This window comes from Onychomys torridus, chromosome 5 (assembly GCF_903995425.1).
Source record: "Onychomys torridus chromosome 5, mOncTor1.1, whole genome shotgun sequence".
NCBI classification, from domain to species: Eukaryota; Metazoa; Chordata; class Mammalia; order Rodentia; family Cricetidae; genus Onychomys; species Onychomys torridus.
Window position 1 is genome coordinate 118030755 of NC_050447.1, and position 14193 is coordinate 118044947.

At 41.0% G+C, this 14193-nt stretch overlaps 1 protein-coding gene across 3 annotated transcripts in view; it reads left to right on the forward strand.

The window, feature by feature from the left end:
• Jarid2 (jumonji and AT-rich interaction domain containing 2) overlaps positions 1–14193 on the forward strand; it is a 185647-nt gene that overhangs the window by 79093 nt on the left and 92361 nt on the right. For all 3 annotated transcript variants that reach the window (XM_036187509.1, XM_036187508.1, XM_036187511.1), the window contains one exon: positions 5834–5969. In XM_036187509.1, the coding sequence (XP_036043402.1) occupies positions 5834–5969 (136 nt within the window). The remainder of the gene's footprint in view (positions 1–5833; positions 5970–14193) is intronic.

The window sequence follows — 14193 nt, forward strand, 5'->3', positions numbered from 1 at the left end:
TACTGTGAAATAATGGTTTTAGATCTCGTTGTTAGAATTATGGTTTGTTTATTAAAAAAAACAAAAACCAAAAAAGCATTTGGGACTATACAATGTGCTAAAGTGACAGGATGGTTGTATGTCTTCAATACATTTTTCTACTTTACAGTGTCTTCAACTTAAAATAGGTTTAACAGGGGTGTAATCTTGTGGTTAGTTTAGGAGCATGTATCTGTACATCATTTCAGAATGCTATATACCTTCCATGCATGATGGAAAGTCCAAGTGAAGTAGGCAGGGTTTGAGCATGTTTATGTGGATGGGCATGCAGTATAATGTAATAAAATAAATTATCAAATAGCATTCAGGGTCAATTGAAACCTTAGCCAGTGTCATGCATAGAGCTGTCCAATAGATGGAACTTTATATAGCTGAGTTGTCATTTTACTTGGTGTGAGTGCTTTAAAGTGGACAGTATGACTTGGGGTTCATTAATGGTTACTCTACTAGGTAGTGCAATTTAGGAAATGATATTTGAGAGATTTGCAGTCTACTAAACAGAGGTCACCGTGCCTCTTCCTTCTAACTGCTGATGTTAATAGGCAAACATCACCACACCCTTCTTGGTCTCTTCTGAAGACAGAAATCAAATTGATTTCATCTTTAACCCTCTTCATTCCCTCTATGGATAAACTGAAGTTCAGATTTCTGCTGAATTGTTGGAAATAATCCTGCTGTAGATTTGGTGTACCCTGTCTTGGCAAATGTGTGGTTATCTTCCTGCCATACTACTGCCTTCAGGACAACAAATGTCTGTCATGCTCAGACGCAAAAGAGCTGCCTTGGCAGCCACCCAGTTTTTAAAATAAAAACTCAGTTGGTGGCCTGAGATTCAGGCTGTCAGAGTTGTGTTATGTAATAAATTGTTTTCAGCAGAAGTTCATAATCCAGTTTCAACTGTAGCTTTAAAAAAGGCAGTAATCAAAGATAAATCCACATTTATTTAATAGGAGTTTGAAAGAAAGAAAGCTCTGTGTATTAGTGTTTTCAGGCCAGCTTCTTTACTTAACCCGGGAAATATGTCTGAAGATACTTTAGATGTGTGTGTTTTCATTTTAGAATCAAGTTCAGAATGTACCTCACCTCTGTTAGGATATTTTGTGTTTTACGTATTGCATTTCTGGTTGGAAATTTTTATTGTTTTTTTTAAAATTTAATGCTTTCATTTTTCCCCAAAACTGTTGTTGGAACAGGCTAGTGTTGTCTTTGTAGAATGATTTAGCTGCAGGTGTCTGAGATACTAGTTTAAAGTCATCAGTGAAGAGGAGAGTAGGACATGATCATCAAGTCTTTCTAGTTTTGTCTTTTCATTCAGTTTTGTCTTACCATCACCTTCAGTGCAAGTCTTAAATTTAAGATTTACTTGTTATGTATACAGTGTTCTGCTTGCATGTATGCCTGTAAGCCAGAAGAGGGCACCAGACTTCATTACAGATGGCTGTAAGCCACCATGTGGTTGTGGGGAATTGAACTCAGAACCTGGAAGAAGAGCAGTCAGTGCTCTTAACTGCTGAGCCTGTGCAAACCTTATTAATTAAGCTCATGGACAGCTGAGCAGAGAAGTCACAATCTTAAATGTAGGTAGTGTTAATTAAAGTCAGCCTGGTTATTAGTGAGCACTCAGTAGACCTTGCTATCAATTCAGACAGTACCAATTTTCATCGACTTTCCTCAAGTTTGCAAGGAGGTTATTGTACCTGCTCTGCAAGCTGAAGTCACGGGTGGTCCCTTTTGTTGAGTTGGCAGACATTTGAAAGCAGCAGCTGGAACAGCCACTGAACTGCTATGGGTGGGGGGTGTTGTTTTGTTTAAATTGATGTTCCTATATGTCTGTCTTAGGAAGAAAAGTGATTTTTCACTATGGTTAGAGAAAAGTTTGGTGTGTATTCTTGTATACCCATGTTTTCTTTGTTTGGGAGTGTTTGAAAGATGTTTTGTCAGTGTGGGGAGACTGGCACAAACAATTATGTAGGAGATTGCGCAAGAAATATGTAATAACTTGCTGGATATGATCCTTTGTTGTCTTGTGATACAATAAGCTTAAACTCTTTGCTGCACCTCCTTCTAGTAACTACAGGCATCATGAGATCTTCCAGTGCTTCTGTGCTGCAGGATCATGCTTTTATTAGTCCCCCACTGGCATAGAATTCAGAGTTTAAGGGGTATATTTCATTCCAAGATGTCTTTTTTGAGCCAAGGATTGAACCTCTAGGGCCTTGCGCTTGCTAGGCAAGCGCTCTACCACTGAGCTAAATCCCCAACCCGATGTCAAATTTTAAAGGCAACTCACGGCATGTTGCATAACCAAAATGAAGGTGTGGGTGGGGGAGACAGGATTTTGATATTTTGTGCCCTTCTCTATTTGTGTTTTGTGATCACTGAGAAGTCAAAGGGAGTACTTCTTAGTTATGTTAATATGGACTTTGTAGTTTCAGAAACCATAGTTAGTACTAATAGTAGATGAGCATTGGAAGCCTTCATCTTAGATACGTTGGTCACTATTTTCTTAGGTTGTACTATAGAAATACCCAGCATGAGGTTGACATGGCTTTGGGCATTATTGTACACAGGGGTGTTTTGGGAAGTTCACATACACTGAAGTCTGCTGAGGATTTTGTTTAGGTTGCAGATGCTGAGACCTACACAGAATCAGGTTCAGGATCTGCATTTATTCACAGTACTTTCTAGTTAGGTCCATGTGGTTGGATTTGCAAGGAGGTAGAAGTGTATTTTTGTTTCTTCCCTATATAATGTGCACTTTGGGGAATTGTTTACTTTGTTCAAAGGCACATATGTGCTTATTAATTCTTGCTCTCTTCAAGTGCCTGTGTCCATTTGTCATTCCATCATTCTCAGCATATGTGTGGAGATCGGAGGACAGTCTTCCCTCCTTTCACCCTTTTATATGTTCTGCCAAGTGCCATCTCCCCTTGAGCCACCTTCATGGCTCCAAGACTACTAACTTCCTGGGATTCTTGTTAGAGAACATGGAGCAGCTGCCTCTCTCCCTCTCTCCCTCAAGTATTATGACCATATTCCAGATTTACTTCCTCCCTGATCACCTGTCCCACACCTCTTAAAAATAATATTTTAAGATTGTTTCATAGTAAGTAGCTAAAGAAGTAGCCCCTTCATTTACCCATTTGCACTGTATACTAGAAGTGGACACATTGCTTAAGTTTGTGTGGTTTCTTTTTAATACTATACTTTCTATCTGGAAAAGAGCCACATTACCCATCATGGACAAGACAGCGTTATGAACCCAGAGACAGAAATACTGGATCTAAAAACTGATTTGGGAATGTTTTCAGGTTCATTTGATAAATGGTTTGGGCCTAGAGTGTAACATGAGACTCTTGGAAAAGCAGAAACCTGTACAGATATGATGGTAAGAGAGCTAGGGGATAGAAGTGCCGTGGTAGACTCATTAAATTACCTTTGTCTTACTTGGGTCCTTAAAATGGTGGATGGGGGTAGAGTGGTGAAGGCAGTGTGTAAAAAGGGTTGTTGAATGAGAGATGTAGTTTTTCGTATTAATCACTGCTGAAGGTAGTGGTGGATTAAATAATCAACATGGCCATAATTTCAGGCACTTCTCACTAGATTATTGTCTAAGATTGAGCATATGGGCAATGGCAAAATGGGGTGAGCAAAGTGAGACAAAATAAGAAGGAATCCCTTTATTAGTGCTTTTATATTCTCAGGTTTATGTCCTGATTGTATAGATCATTCTATGTCACTTCAGAATGAGGGCATGGCCACAGCAGAATGAGTGGCTAGCTGTGGGTATTGCAGGCTTGCTTACCTTTGCTGTGTGTACCTTGCATTGCTAGGGAGCAGTGAGTCACCACAACTCTGCAGCTGTGAAAGGGATATTTGGAATATTCTGAATCATTACCTAACCAGCACAGTCAATTTATTACAGTGGCTAGTTTTTTTTTTTTTTTTTGCCAGAGCCGAGGACCGAACCCAGGGCCTTGCGCTTGCTAGGCAAGTGGTCTACCACTGAGCTAAATCCCCAACCCCAAAGGTTTATTTATTATGTATACAGTATTCTATCTACACATATTCCTGAAGGCCAGAAGAGGGCACCAGAACTCATTACAGATGGTTGTGAGCCACCATGTGGTTGCTGGGAATTGAACTCAGTGCTCTTAACATCTGAGCCATCTCTCTCGCCCTACAGTGGCTAGTCTTGTATAAGCTGCCATTTGTAGGTTGCTTCTCTTGTTTAGAGTATTTATTGGTGTAATGAAGCTGCTGGTGTCAGTAACTCAACCTTGAATGTGGCTTCCTTTGTATACATTTCCATCTCACATGGTTTTTATATTTTAAATACACCTCAGTTGGGTGAGGTATAATTTTCTTATCTAGAGCCTGAGTCAGGATGAGGGAAGGCTGTAGTCTTCACAGAATGCAGAAAATCTTCCTGGGAGTTTCATATATAGAGCTATTTTGGGGCTTTGTGATTTATAAACTGTTGATGGAGGAAATAATTGTCATAGTTTGTTCTGGAGATACAAAGAAAAAAATGAGAATGTGATGGTAGGGAATATAATTTGACTTGACATCTTTAATAAATAGGTCCTGGCGGCTTAAAAGGTGGATCTCTCCCCCCCCCCCCCCCCCCCCCCACACACACACCCACACACACACAGGGTTTCTCTGTAGCTTTGGAGCCTGTCATGGACTAGCTCTGTAGACCAGGCTGGCCTTGAACCCACAGAAATCCACCTGCCTCTGCCTCCCGAGTGCTGGGATTACATCGTGCGCCACTACCCCGCCCGGCCAAAAGGTGGATTTTTAGCCTAATACGCTCATCTCCTGCATATAGTTAGCACTATCATTTGGTTGCATTTGCAAACTCAGGAGAGTTGCTGTAAACAAATTGAGCCACATTTTGCTCTTCATATATTGTGTGTCCACATCTGCCACATGATTTTATTTGAATTCCACAAATGGGGTCTAGTTTTAAAAAGTGTTTATGTTTTTGGTTCTGGTTATGATTTTGAAGGTTCCTGGTGACCTACAAACTGTTGGAGTTCAGCAGTTGCTCATCTTCAGAGTGTCTAGGCATTCTTGTAAGGCCACCCAGAGCTCAGTTTCTCTGTGTAGCTGTGTACCTTTCCTGGAACTCACTCTGTAGCCGAGGCTGGCCACAGAGATCCACCTGGCTCGCACTGGGATTAAAGGCACCCCCCCCTCCCAAAATAAACACACTCATTCGTAGTTTTTCTGCCTGGCCCAGTCAGGACAAATCTCTCTCACCCGCCAGTCCCACAGTCGCTCAGGCCCAACCAAGTAAACACACAGAAACTTACATTGTTTACAAACTGTATGGCCGTGGCAGGCTTCTTGTTATCTACTTGTTTGACCTTAAATTAACCCATTTCTGTTAATCTATACTTTGCCACATGGCCTGTGGCTTACCGGTGTCTTTACATGTTGCTTCTCATGGCAGCGGCTGGCAGTGTCTCTCCCAGCCTTCTACTTCCCAGAATTCTCTTCTTTGTCCCGCCTATACTTCCTGCCTGGCCACTGGCCAATGAGAATTTTATTTACACAGAGCGATATCCATAGCACTCATTAAATAAATACTCTTAACTGTGTATCATCTCTGACTGGTTAGGTCCTTGCTGTGGTAGGCCCAGGTGACCTCACACCCACGAAGATACACCTAACTCTGTTTCTCAAGTAGTATTAAAGGTATGCCCACCCTACCCAGTTTGAATACTACCTTTACAGTGAAATTTGTGTGTCTCATTTTTAGTAACTCCTCTTTCCATTTCCATAGGATGACAGCGATGGGATCCCATGGTCAGAAGAAAGAGTGGTACGGAAAGTCCTGTATTTGTCTCTGAAGGAATTCAAGAATGCACAGAAAAGGCAGCATGGGGAAGGCATTTCTGGGAGCCTGAAATCAGTGAATGGTGAGTTCCCAATAGAAACTGAATATGGTCTTTATGTGTTTACTGCATTGTTCTGAATTTGGGTGGGTGCTTGACCTTGCCAGATAATGCAGTTTTGGCTGTATGAATATATATTGTGGAACTTGTATTGAGTTTATAGATTTATTTTCATTTTCCTTTATGAACTGCAAAGTGGAATTGGGAAGGTGCCTTAGTCTGTTTTGGAGGTCATGAACTGAATGTGTGCATCTATATCTCCCACCCCCCTTCCCATGGTTTTCTACACAATATGTGCACAGAACCCTTTAATAATCTTGTTGAAATGTGGGGCCTACGTATAAGAAATCACCTAAAATCCTACTACTGCTTGGGCTGTGCCACCAGTCTGGTGAACAAACACCTGCTGTCATCCTTGACCAGGCCTGGCTGGTTGCTACAAGGCGTAAGTGTACAATGATTAGAATCCCTAATCTCAGAAGAATCTATTCCTGTATTTTTGGAACAGATCTGAAAATCAGAGAGAACTGGCTCCCACTTTTATTGCTTTCTCTGTCTCTGTCATTCTGTAGGATTTTTGAATAAATAATGCTAGAACTATCAAAAACATTCCATTGTCTATTATTTCTAGCTGTGGTATATTTATTCCATAGTCTATTTTTCTTAAAGATTATGGAATTTTTGTATGTTCCACTTTGTATGAGCCCAAGAGCAAAGAAAGCGCCACTGGAAGAGACCCTGTTCTTGTCTTAAAGATTTGACTTTGGACACAGCGGATTCAGCACATACAGTGTGCCAGGTGTTAAGTGATAGTTCACTTTTGGCTTCCAATTTTTTTTGTCCTTTCTCCCTTTCATCAACATCCCCCACCCCCACCACTCACCCCTGTGTATACATCATTTGTGTATGTTGGTGTAAACTTGGAAGTTAGAACAGAATCTTGGATGTTGCTCCTTGCTTTCTACCATGTTTGAGATGAGTCTTGCTTGCCTTATTTGTAAACTGAGTAGTCGATGGTTTCTTGTTGGAAGTTTAACTTATAGTGTGGATCTGTTTGTTAACTTGTTTTCATAGTGCCTTGGCAGGGTTTTTCAGGACCACCTCTGTGAACTCCATTGTGCATGCAACTTGTTACACTGCCTGAAGCTGGTGTTCTAATCCCTGTTGGGGTAACTTGAAGGAAGACACAAACCCAGCCTGGTGGGTTGTCTCACGTAGGAATTTTCTTACACCAAAATAACTATATCATTTATTTTATTTTATGTGTATGATTGTTTTGCCTGTATGTATATGCCTAGTACCTGAGTAGGTCAGAGAGGGTGTCATTTTCCCCAGAACTGGGGCTAGAGAATATTGGTGTCATGGGGGATTCCTCTGGGAATTGAATTCTGCTCCTCTAGAAGAGCAACAAGCACTCTTTACCCCCGAGCCATGTCTTCAACCATGACTCTGCCTGTTTTGTTTTATAATGTGTCCTCCTGATTAAGGTTTCCCAGGACTTAATAATGGTTTTATTTGGATAAATGAACACACACTTGTTCATCACCCATTACTACTAACCATCTGGCTAAATTTAGCTTTGACTTTTTGATAGTAAAAGCTAAGTTTTTGTCAGGGCACTTTGCATTTACCCTTAACACTGATTCTAGACTTGTGATCCTCTTCCCTCTGCCTAACAAATAGGTGCCACCATGGTGGGTCTGCCTACCTGCCTGTCCTTCCTTCCTTCCTTCCTTCCTTCCTTCCTCCCTCCCTCCCTCCCTCCCTCCCTCCCTCCCTCCCTCCGTCCATCCGTCCATCCGTCCATCCGTCCATCCGTCCATCCGTCTATCCATCCAGTCTATTCTGTTTGCCTGTCTGAATTTCCATTAGTGTGTTGGGTTGCTTTTTTTTTTTTTTAATGCACTTTTCTGGGGGCCTGCCACCCAGCTCCCAAGTAACTTCACATACAGAGTCTTATTGCTTATGCTGCCTGGCTTAGTTTCTAGCCAGCTTTCCTTCTCTTAACTTTAGCCTCTAGGCTTTTCTGTTCTCTTACTTCTATAATTCTTAGTCTTACTCTACGGTTTGCTGCTTGTGTAGTTGGGTGGCTGGCCCCTGATCTCCTCCTCTTCTCTGGTTCCTTCTCCATCTCTCTTTCCAGATTTTTTCCTTTAATTTTCTCTCTGCCTGCCAGCCCCACCTAGTCTTTCTCCCGCTTTGCTATTGGCCAGGTGTTTTAGACAGGCACACAGCTTCACAGAGTTAAACAAATGCAACATAAATAAAAGTAACCCACCTTCAAACAATATTCTACTACAGTTGGGGGTTGTGCGTATGGAAGTTAGAGGACACATTTTGGGAATCAGTCACTTGTCATCTTCTGCCTTGTTGAGACAGGGTCTCTCCTCTGTGTGGCTGCTGGGCCACTTAGTGAGACAGGGTCTCTCCTGTGTGGCTGCTGGGCCACTTAGTATAGGCTAGATAATTTGGGCAGTTTCTACCTCTCCCTCCTATCCTGCTTATAGGATTGATGGAATTGTATATTCATTCCTGCCACCTCATGTGGATTCTAGGGGATCAAACTCTGGTCAAGGCTGGTGCATGCAGCTAGTATTCTTACTAGCCTTCTTTCTCCGTGAACTAATCAGCTTGAAGATACTGTTACACAGTTTTTGCTGTGAATAAGCCACTGTCTCCTTCTAGTTTTCCAAGACCAGATCAGGTTTTGTCAGGGCTTTTGAGTTCTTTGTTGTTGGTATTGTTATAATTTGTTTTGTCTCTTTTTATTTAACAATTAAAACAGTTTTTAACCAGACACTTTTTGGTACATAGGAAGGCAGAGGCACTTGGTTTTTTTTTTTTTTTTTTTTGTGACCTCAAAGGGCAACTGGATCTACATAAAGAGGAACCTGTCACAGCAACAACCACCCCAACCCTTAAAAACAAAAACAAAAAACCCCCCAGTTTCTTAAGAATCTTGAAGAAAGCAGAGTTTGGCAGTTTTATAGGGAAGAGTCAGAAAGCAGGATTTCCGCAATGGGAATAACTCTTTTTGTGAGGGTGCTGCGCTTAACAAGAATACTGTGCTATAGGGTCCAGTCAACATTTTCTTCTGCCCTCCAAGAAAATCAAACACACAGGACAGATTCAATACATTGGAGTTTGATGTTGAGTGATTTTTCATTGCGTGTTGTGTGTGTTCTCTGTGGATCCCTTACTTACAGCTGCGTGATGCTTATTTTAGTTATCTGACAGCAGTAAGTGAAGGTAGGAAGGGTTTATTTTGGTTCACAGTTCCAGAGGATACAGTTCTTTGTGATGGGGAGGCATGGCAGCAAGAACTCGGAGGCAGCTGGTCTCATTATATCCACCATGGGGAAGCAGAGAATGAACAGGAATTGTAGCCAGGCTATGAAACCTCAGCGCCCTTTTCTAGAAAAAGCCCCATCTCCTTCCTTCCACAGCCTGTCAGAACAGCACCACCAACACCAGGTGATGAGGACCTATGTTCAGAAAGCCTATGTGGGGCCCATAGCACACCTAAACCACTTCTCATTAGGGATTAGGTTAAATGGTGGTGGGCGGTGGATAGATTGATTGCTGTGCTCCCATGTTGGTGTATCTCATAGCTGCTTGTAACTCCATCCCTAGTTCATCCAACACCCTCTTGTGGCTTTTGTAGGCACCTGCACACACGTGTTTATACATACATTTCATTAAAATTTCTTTCTTAATCCTTAGACACAAGATAAAATGGTCCTACTTTCAGTTTTTATTATTATGAATGTATATGGTGGTAATAAAGCTTTAAGATTGCTCATTAAAGAGGGGCATTTACTAAGAGGTGAGGTCATGTGTCTAGAAGTAGGGCTGTGTTTATTCTTTTTTTAGTGGAAAGAATTATTTTGGTCATTTTTCCATTTCTCCACTTTCCAGATCCTTCCCACCTACCCACCCAAGTTTGTTCTCTTACTCTCCCTCTCTGTTTACAAACAAACAGACACCCCTAGTTGAATCAAAACAAGCAGAAGACCAACAAGAAAAAAGGCATGCAATGGCAGAAGACCTTTAAGCTAAAAGGTATATATGGACACATAGTCCTAAAATGGGATGTTGTCATCAAACCTTTCCCCTTGAGGCTCAGGTGGCTATGTGGTAAGGGAGGTGGAAAGATTATTTAAAAAAAAAAAGTCCACAGAATCCATTGAGACAGTTTTTTGTTTTGAACAACTCCTTCTGGGCAAGGAGCTTACCTTAGAGGGGTATTCCATTGGAGGAAAGTACTTTTGTTCCCTGTCAGTTGCAGTTAGTTGATACCATGTCCACTTCCCCCTTATAGTGCTGGAACCTTGTCTGGAGTGAAAACTTGTGCATGTCCTATGGGTGTTAGCACATTCTCCTTGAGTTCTTTATGTGCATCTTGTGTCTGGAGGACTCCTGTGACCTCTGGCTCTGTGTGCATACCTTATAGCTTGGAAGTCTTTTTTGCCATTACATGTTTTAAAGTTCTCATACCTCATCTTGAAGCTGAGTAAAATTCTCTTTTGAATATTCACGTGGTAGAGGGTCTTTTGTTTTTTGTTTCTTTTTTTTTCCCCGGTTTTTGGAGACAGGGTTTCTCTGCTTAGCTTTGCGCCTTTCCTGGAACTCACTTGGTAGCCCAGGCTGGCCTCGAACTCACAGAGATCTGCCTTGCTCTGCCTTCCCGAGTGCTGGGATTAAAGGCGGGCTCCGGCACTGCCGCGGCGCCCCCCCCCCCGGCTGTTTCTTTTTTTAAAGAGTCATGTAGGTATTTATTTCACAGTAGCAGAATTGGAATTTCAGATATCAATTTGCAATACAGAACACATGAAGCAACACTAAATCTTTGAAATTGTTATGTTGAACATAGTATACTTTGTTTATTCTTCTGCCAATTTTTAAATAAATGTTTCCAGATTGTTTCTTAAATAGCAATTTCTTAGAATAATTCAATTAAAAAACCCCAAACAGTGCTACTTTCACATTTACATTGGGATGTGGTTGACATAGGTTGACATAATTTTCCTCTAAAGACAAATTGACTCAAATCAGTGGCATGATGGCATGATGAGGGAGCATCCCTTTGCCCTCACCATTTGTGTGAAGGAATTGGGTGAATGTTTGCTGTTAATACAGAAAGAAGACTTGCATAGGAGCATGTGTGTGAATGGGTGAGCTCAGCCTTCCAATGTCCACAGGTTATGTAATAACTGAAAAGGGCACAGGATATTAGAGACCTCATTTTTGTCATAAGATTTGTGTTCACTATCCATCTTACTTTGGTGCTCCCAGAGTGACAAAGACCGAAAGCTCTTGCTTGGTTAAAGAAAGGAAGCACACGAGAGCTTTGAACAGTGTTGTGGATTGACTGCATGACTTAACATCATCATTGCAGGTTTTTGCTGTAGCTGGGTGGAGGGGTGAGGCAATGTTAAGATCTGCTGATTGTGAGCCTTCTGTTCTTTCTACTGTTGATAATGCCACTTTTCCTGGATGTAATGAAACGACAAAGGTTTTCTAAAGAGCTTGCAGGGGCTGGGACCCTGGCCATTCTTGAAGGCCCTTGGCCTGCTGGGGCTAAAATTACTGACATTTAAATAATAACATGCTACACAAATAATGAGTACACATAATTACACAGTAAGAGAGGGGAGCTATTAGCTGTATTTGAATTTCATTTGCTTCCTATTAATGTCATCCCTTATCAGCAAGCCCTTTGGCCAGCAAAATAATTTTGAATAGATTTAATGGACGTTGGAGCCCATTCTTTAGACTCTTGCAGTGGGCAGGAATTATAATAACTAGACTAATCTTCACATTTCACAGTTAGTGTTGGAAGACTGTCGCTGTGGTTAGTGCATTCAATCATCAGAACAAACTTTTGTGGATGAGAAAACTATATCCTAACAATGGTGTAGCAGTTTGCTTATCCAACTAGAGCCCAGTAGTGCCATGATTCAAACCCAGTCTTTCTGGATTAGACTACTATTTAATTTAATTTATTATCCATTTAGATAAATAGAAACAATTTATGAACTCTCTGTAAAGATTCCAACAAGAATTCATAAAACAACTCTAGTTTTCAAAGGTTTTTTTTTTTTTTTTTCAAATTTACTGAGCTGACAAACTATTAAATATCCTGATTATATTTTCAAGTAAAGTTTTAGTGCTTACTCCCTACTTCTCCCAACCTTCTTGCTGTCCCTCAGCTCCCCTTTTCCCCAGGAGCCCTCCTAGTCTCTTCTCCTGTTATCCTCATATCCCATGTTTCATTTCATTCAGCCTTTATTGCCTGGTTTTACCTTTTCTTGGTATCCTTTCTAGTTTTTAGACTTTGCTCAGCTTTGAAGGAGATGAGTTGAAATTATCAATTAGGAAATGTACCTCAGGAAGGGTGTGGTATTTACTAAGGTGACTGCCTCTGTGCTTTGGTATCTTGTAATTGAATTGATAGCAAATTCTTAACCCTCTCTGTTGAGTCATAGACACAAATGCAGTCAGTCACCTGGGGATGCGTGTATGTATGAACATGTATATATATAGCTTTCACGTTAGTTTGGCTTCCCATATGAAAAACAAAACAAAACACAAACAAACAAACAAACCCAAAACAGGAAAACCTGGAATATACTTTGTGTCCTGAGATGTATAAAACACATACCATGTAAAAGAAAATATGGATAGAACAAAAGACATTGTTGAAAAACAAGTATATTTGATAAAAATAATCTTTGTTTACATACAGAGCTGCATATTTTACTATAAAGAGATACTCCATTACTTTTCTTTGCCTGTCTCTTAATCCAGGCTACTTTTGAGCTTCTACCTGATCCTCCTGCCTCTACCTCCTCTAAGTACTAGGATTACAAGCATGCTTCACTATGCCTGGATTTATGAGGAGCCAGGAATCAAATCCAGGGTTTTATGCATTCTAGGCAAGCATTCTACCAACTGAACCACATCCCTAGCCCTGAAATTTTTCTCTTCATAAAGGGATGTTTAATTTAAGATTCATGTTTTAACATGAGAAAAATATATGTGACTAAAATCAAGTGAAGCAAAAAAAAAAAAAAAAGGTTACTATAAGATAATTAGGTCAGAAATCAACATGGGGCCTGTGTGTCTAGCATGACTAGGCTAGCAGGGAGTAAGCTTGTGTCAAAAGCCCTTTGGTGAACAACCAGGAAAGGCTGCATTGAAGACCCTGCAGAGGATCCTTGAAAGATGAGTTAGGTTTCATAATCAAAGAATCAGAGTTGGATGAAAGTAATGATGTTAGTGACAGACAGAGGTTGAGACTAGAAAATGAGCTCTGCCAGATAGTAGTAATTGAATTGAGGTAGCTGCCATGGCAGATTTGCATGGCTGGGACACATTTCAACTGTGGATTTGGGATATGAATGGGAAATTAATGATTGCTAGAGGAGGAGGAGGGAAGGATCAATTTTTTTTTTTTTACAGAAACTTTTGAGCTTTGAAGAGCCTAATTGGAAGGCATGGATATGCTGAAGACCGACTAGAACTAGAAAACCAATTTAAATGACATTGAGGTGCCAAGCTTTCCAATTGTCCTGTGTTTCGAGGAGTCCTAAATGGTCTTAAAATAAAATCCGGAATCAGATTTCTTACTCCTCAGGCTATCCTGTGTCCACAATCCTCAGACTGAATGCTCCCGAGTCCTCAGCAGAAAGGGCCTTTCCTCTCTTTCCTGTTTCCTCACACCTCATTCCTGTCTCCTCAAGACTTATATGCACAACCATTTCACTTCCTAGCTCAATTTCCTAGTGCTAGGATTAAAGGTGTGTGTGCTTCCCAAATACTGGTAGCAGAGGCATTAGATCTCAGGTGCTGTGATTAAAGGTGTTTGCTACCACTGCCTGGCTCTGTTTCTTTTAGACTGTATCAATCTGATTAGTTAGTCTTCGGTGGCCTTGAACTCACAGAGATCCAAACAGATCTCTGCCTCCGCCCCCTAAGTGCTAGGATTAAAGGTGTGTGCCACCACTGCTTGACCTCTGTAGCTAAATCTGTGACTAGCTTTGCCCTCTGATCTTCAGAAAAGCTTTATTAGAGCACAAAAGAATATCACTTACAGTCCTGGAGCATCATGTGTGGAAGGGCCTGTGGGGTTACTGTGTTTCTGTTGAGTGGTCACATCTTGCCTCAGATCCACTGCCCTTCAGCACTCTCGGCCCTTTTTTTTTTTGCTAATGTCCTTTTTTTTTTGCTAATGATGTCATCATTT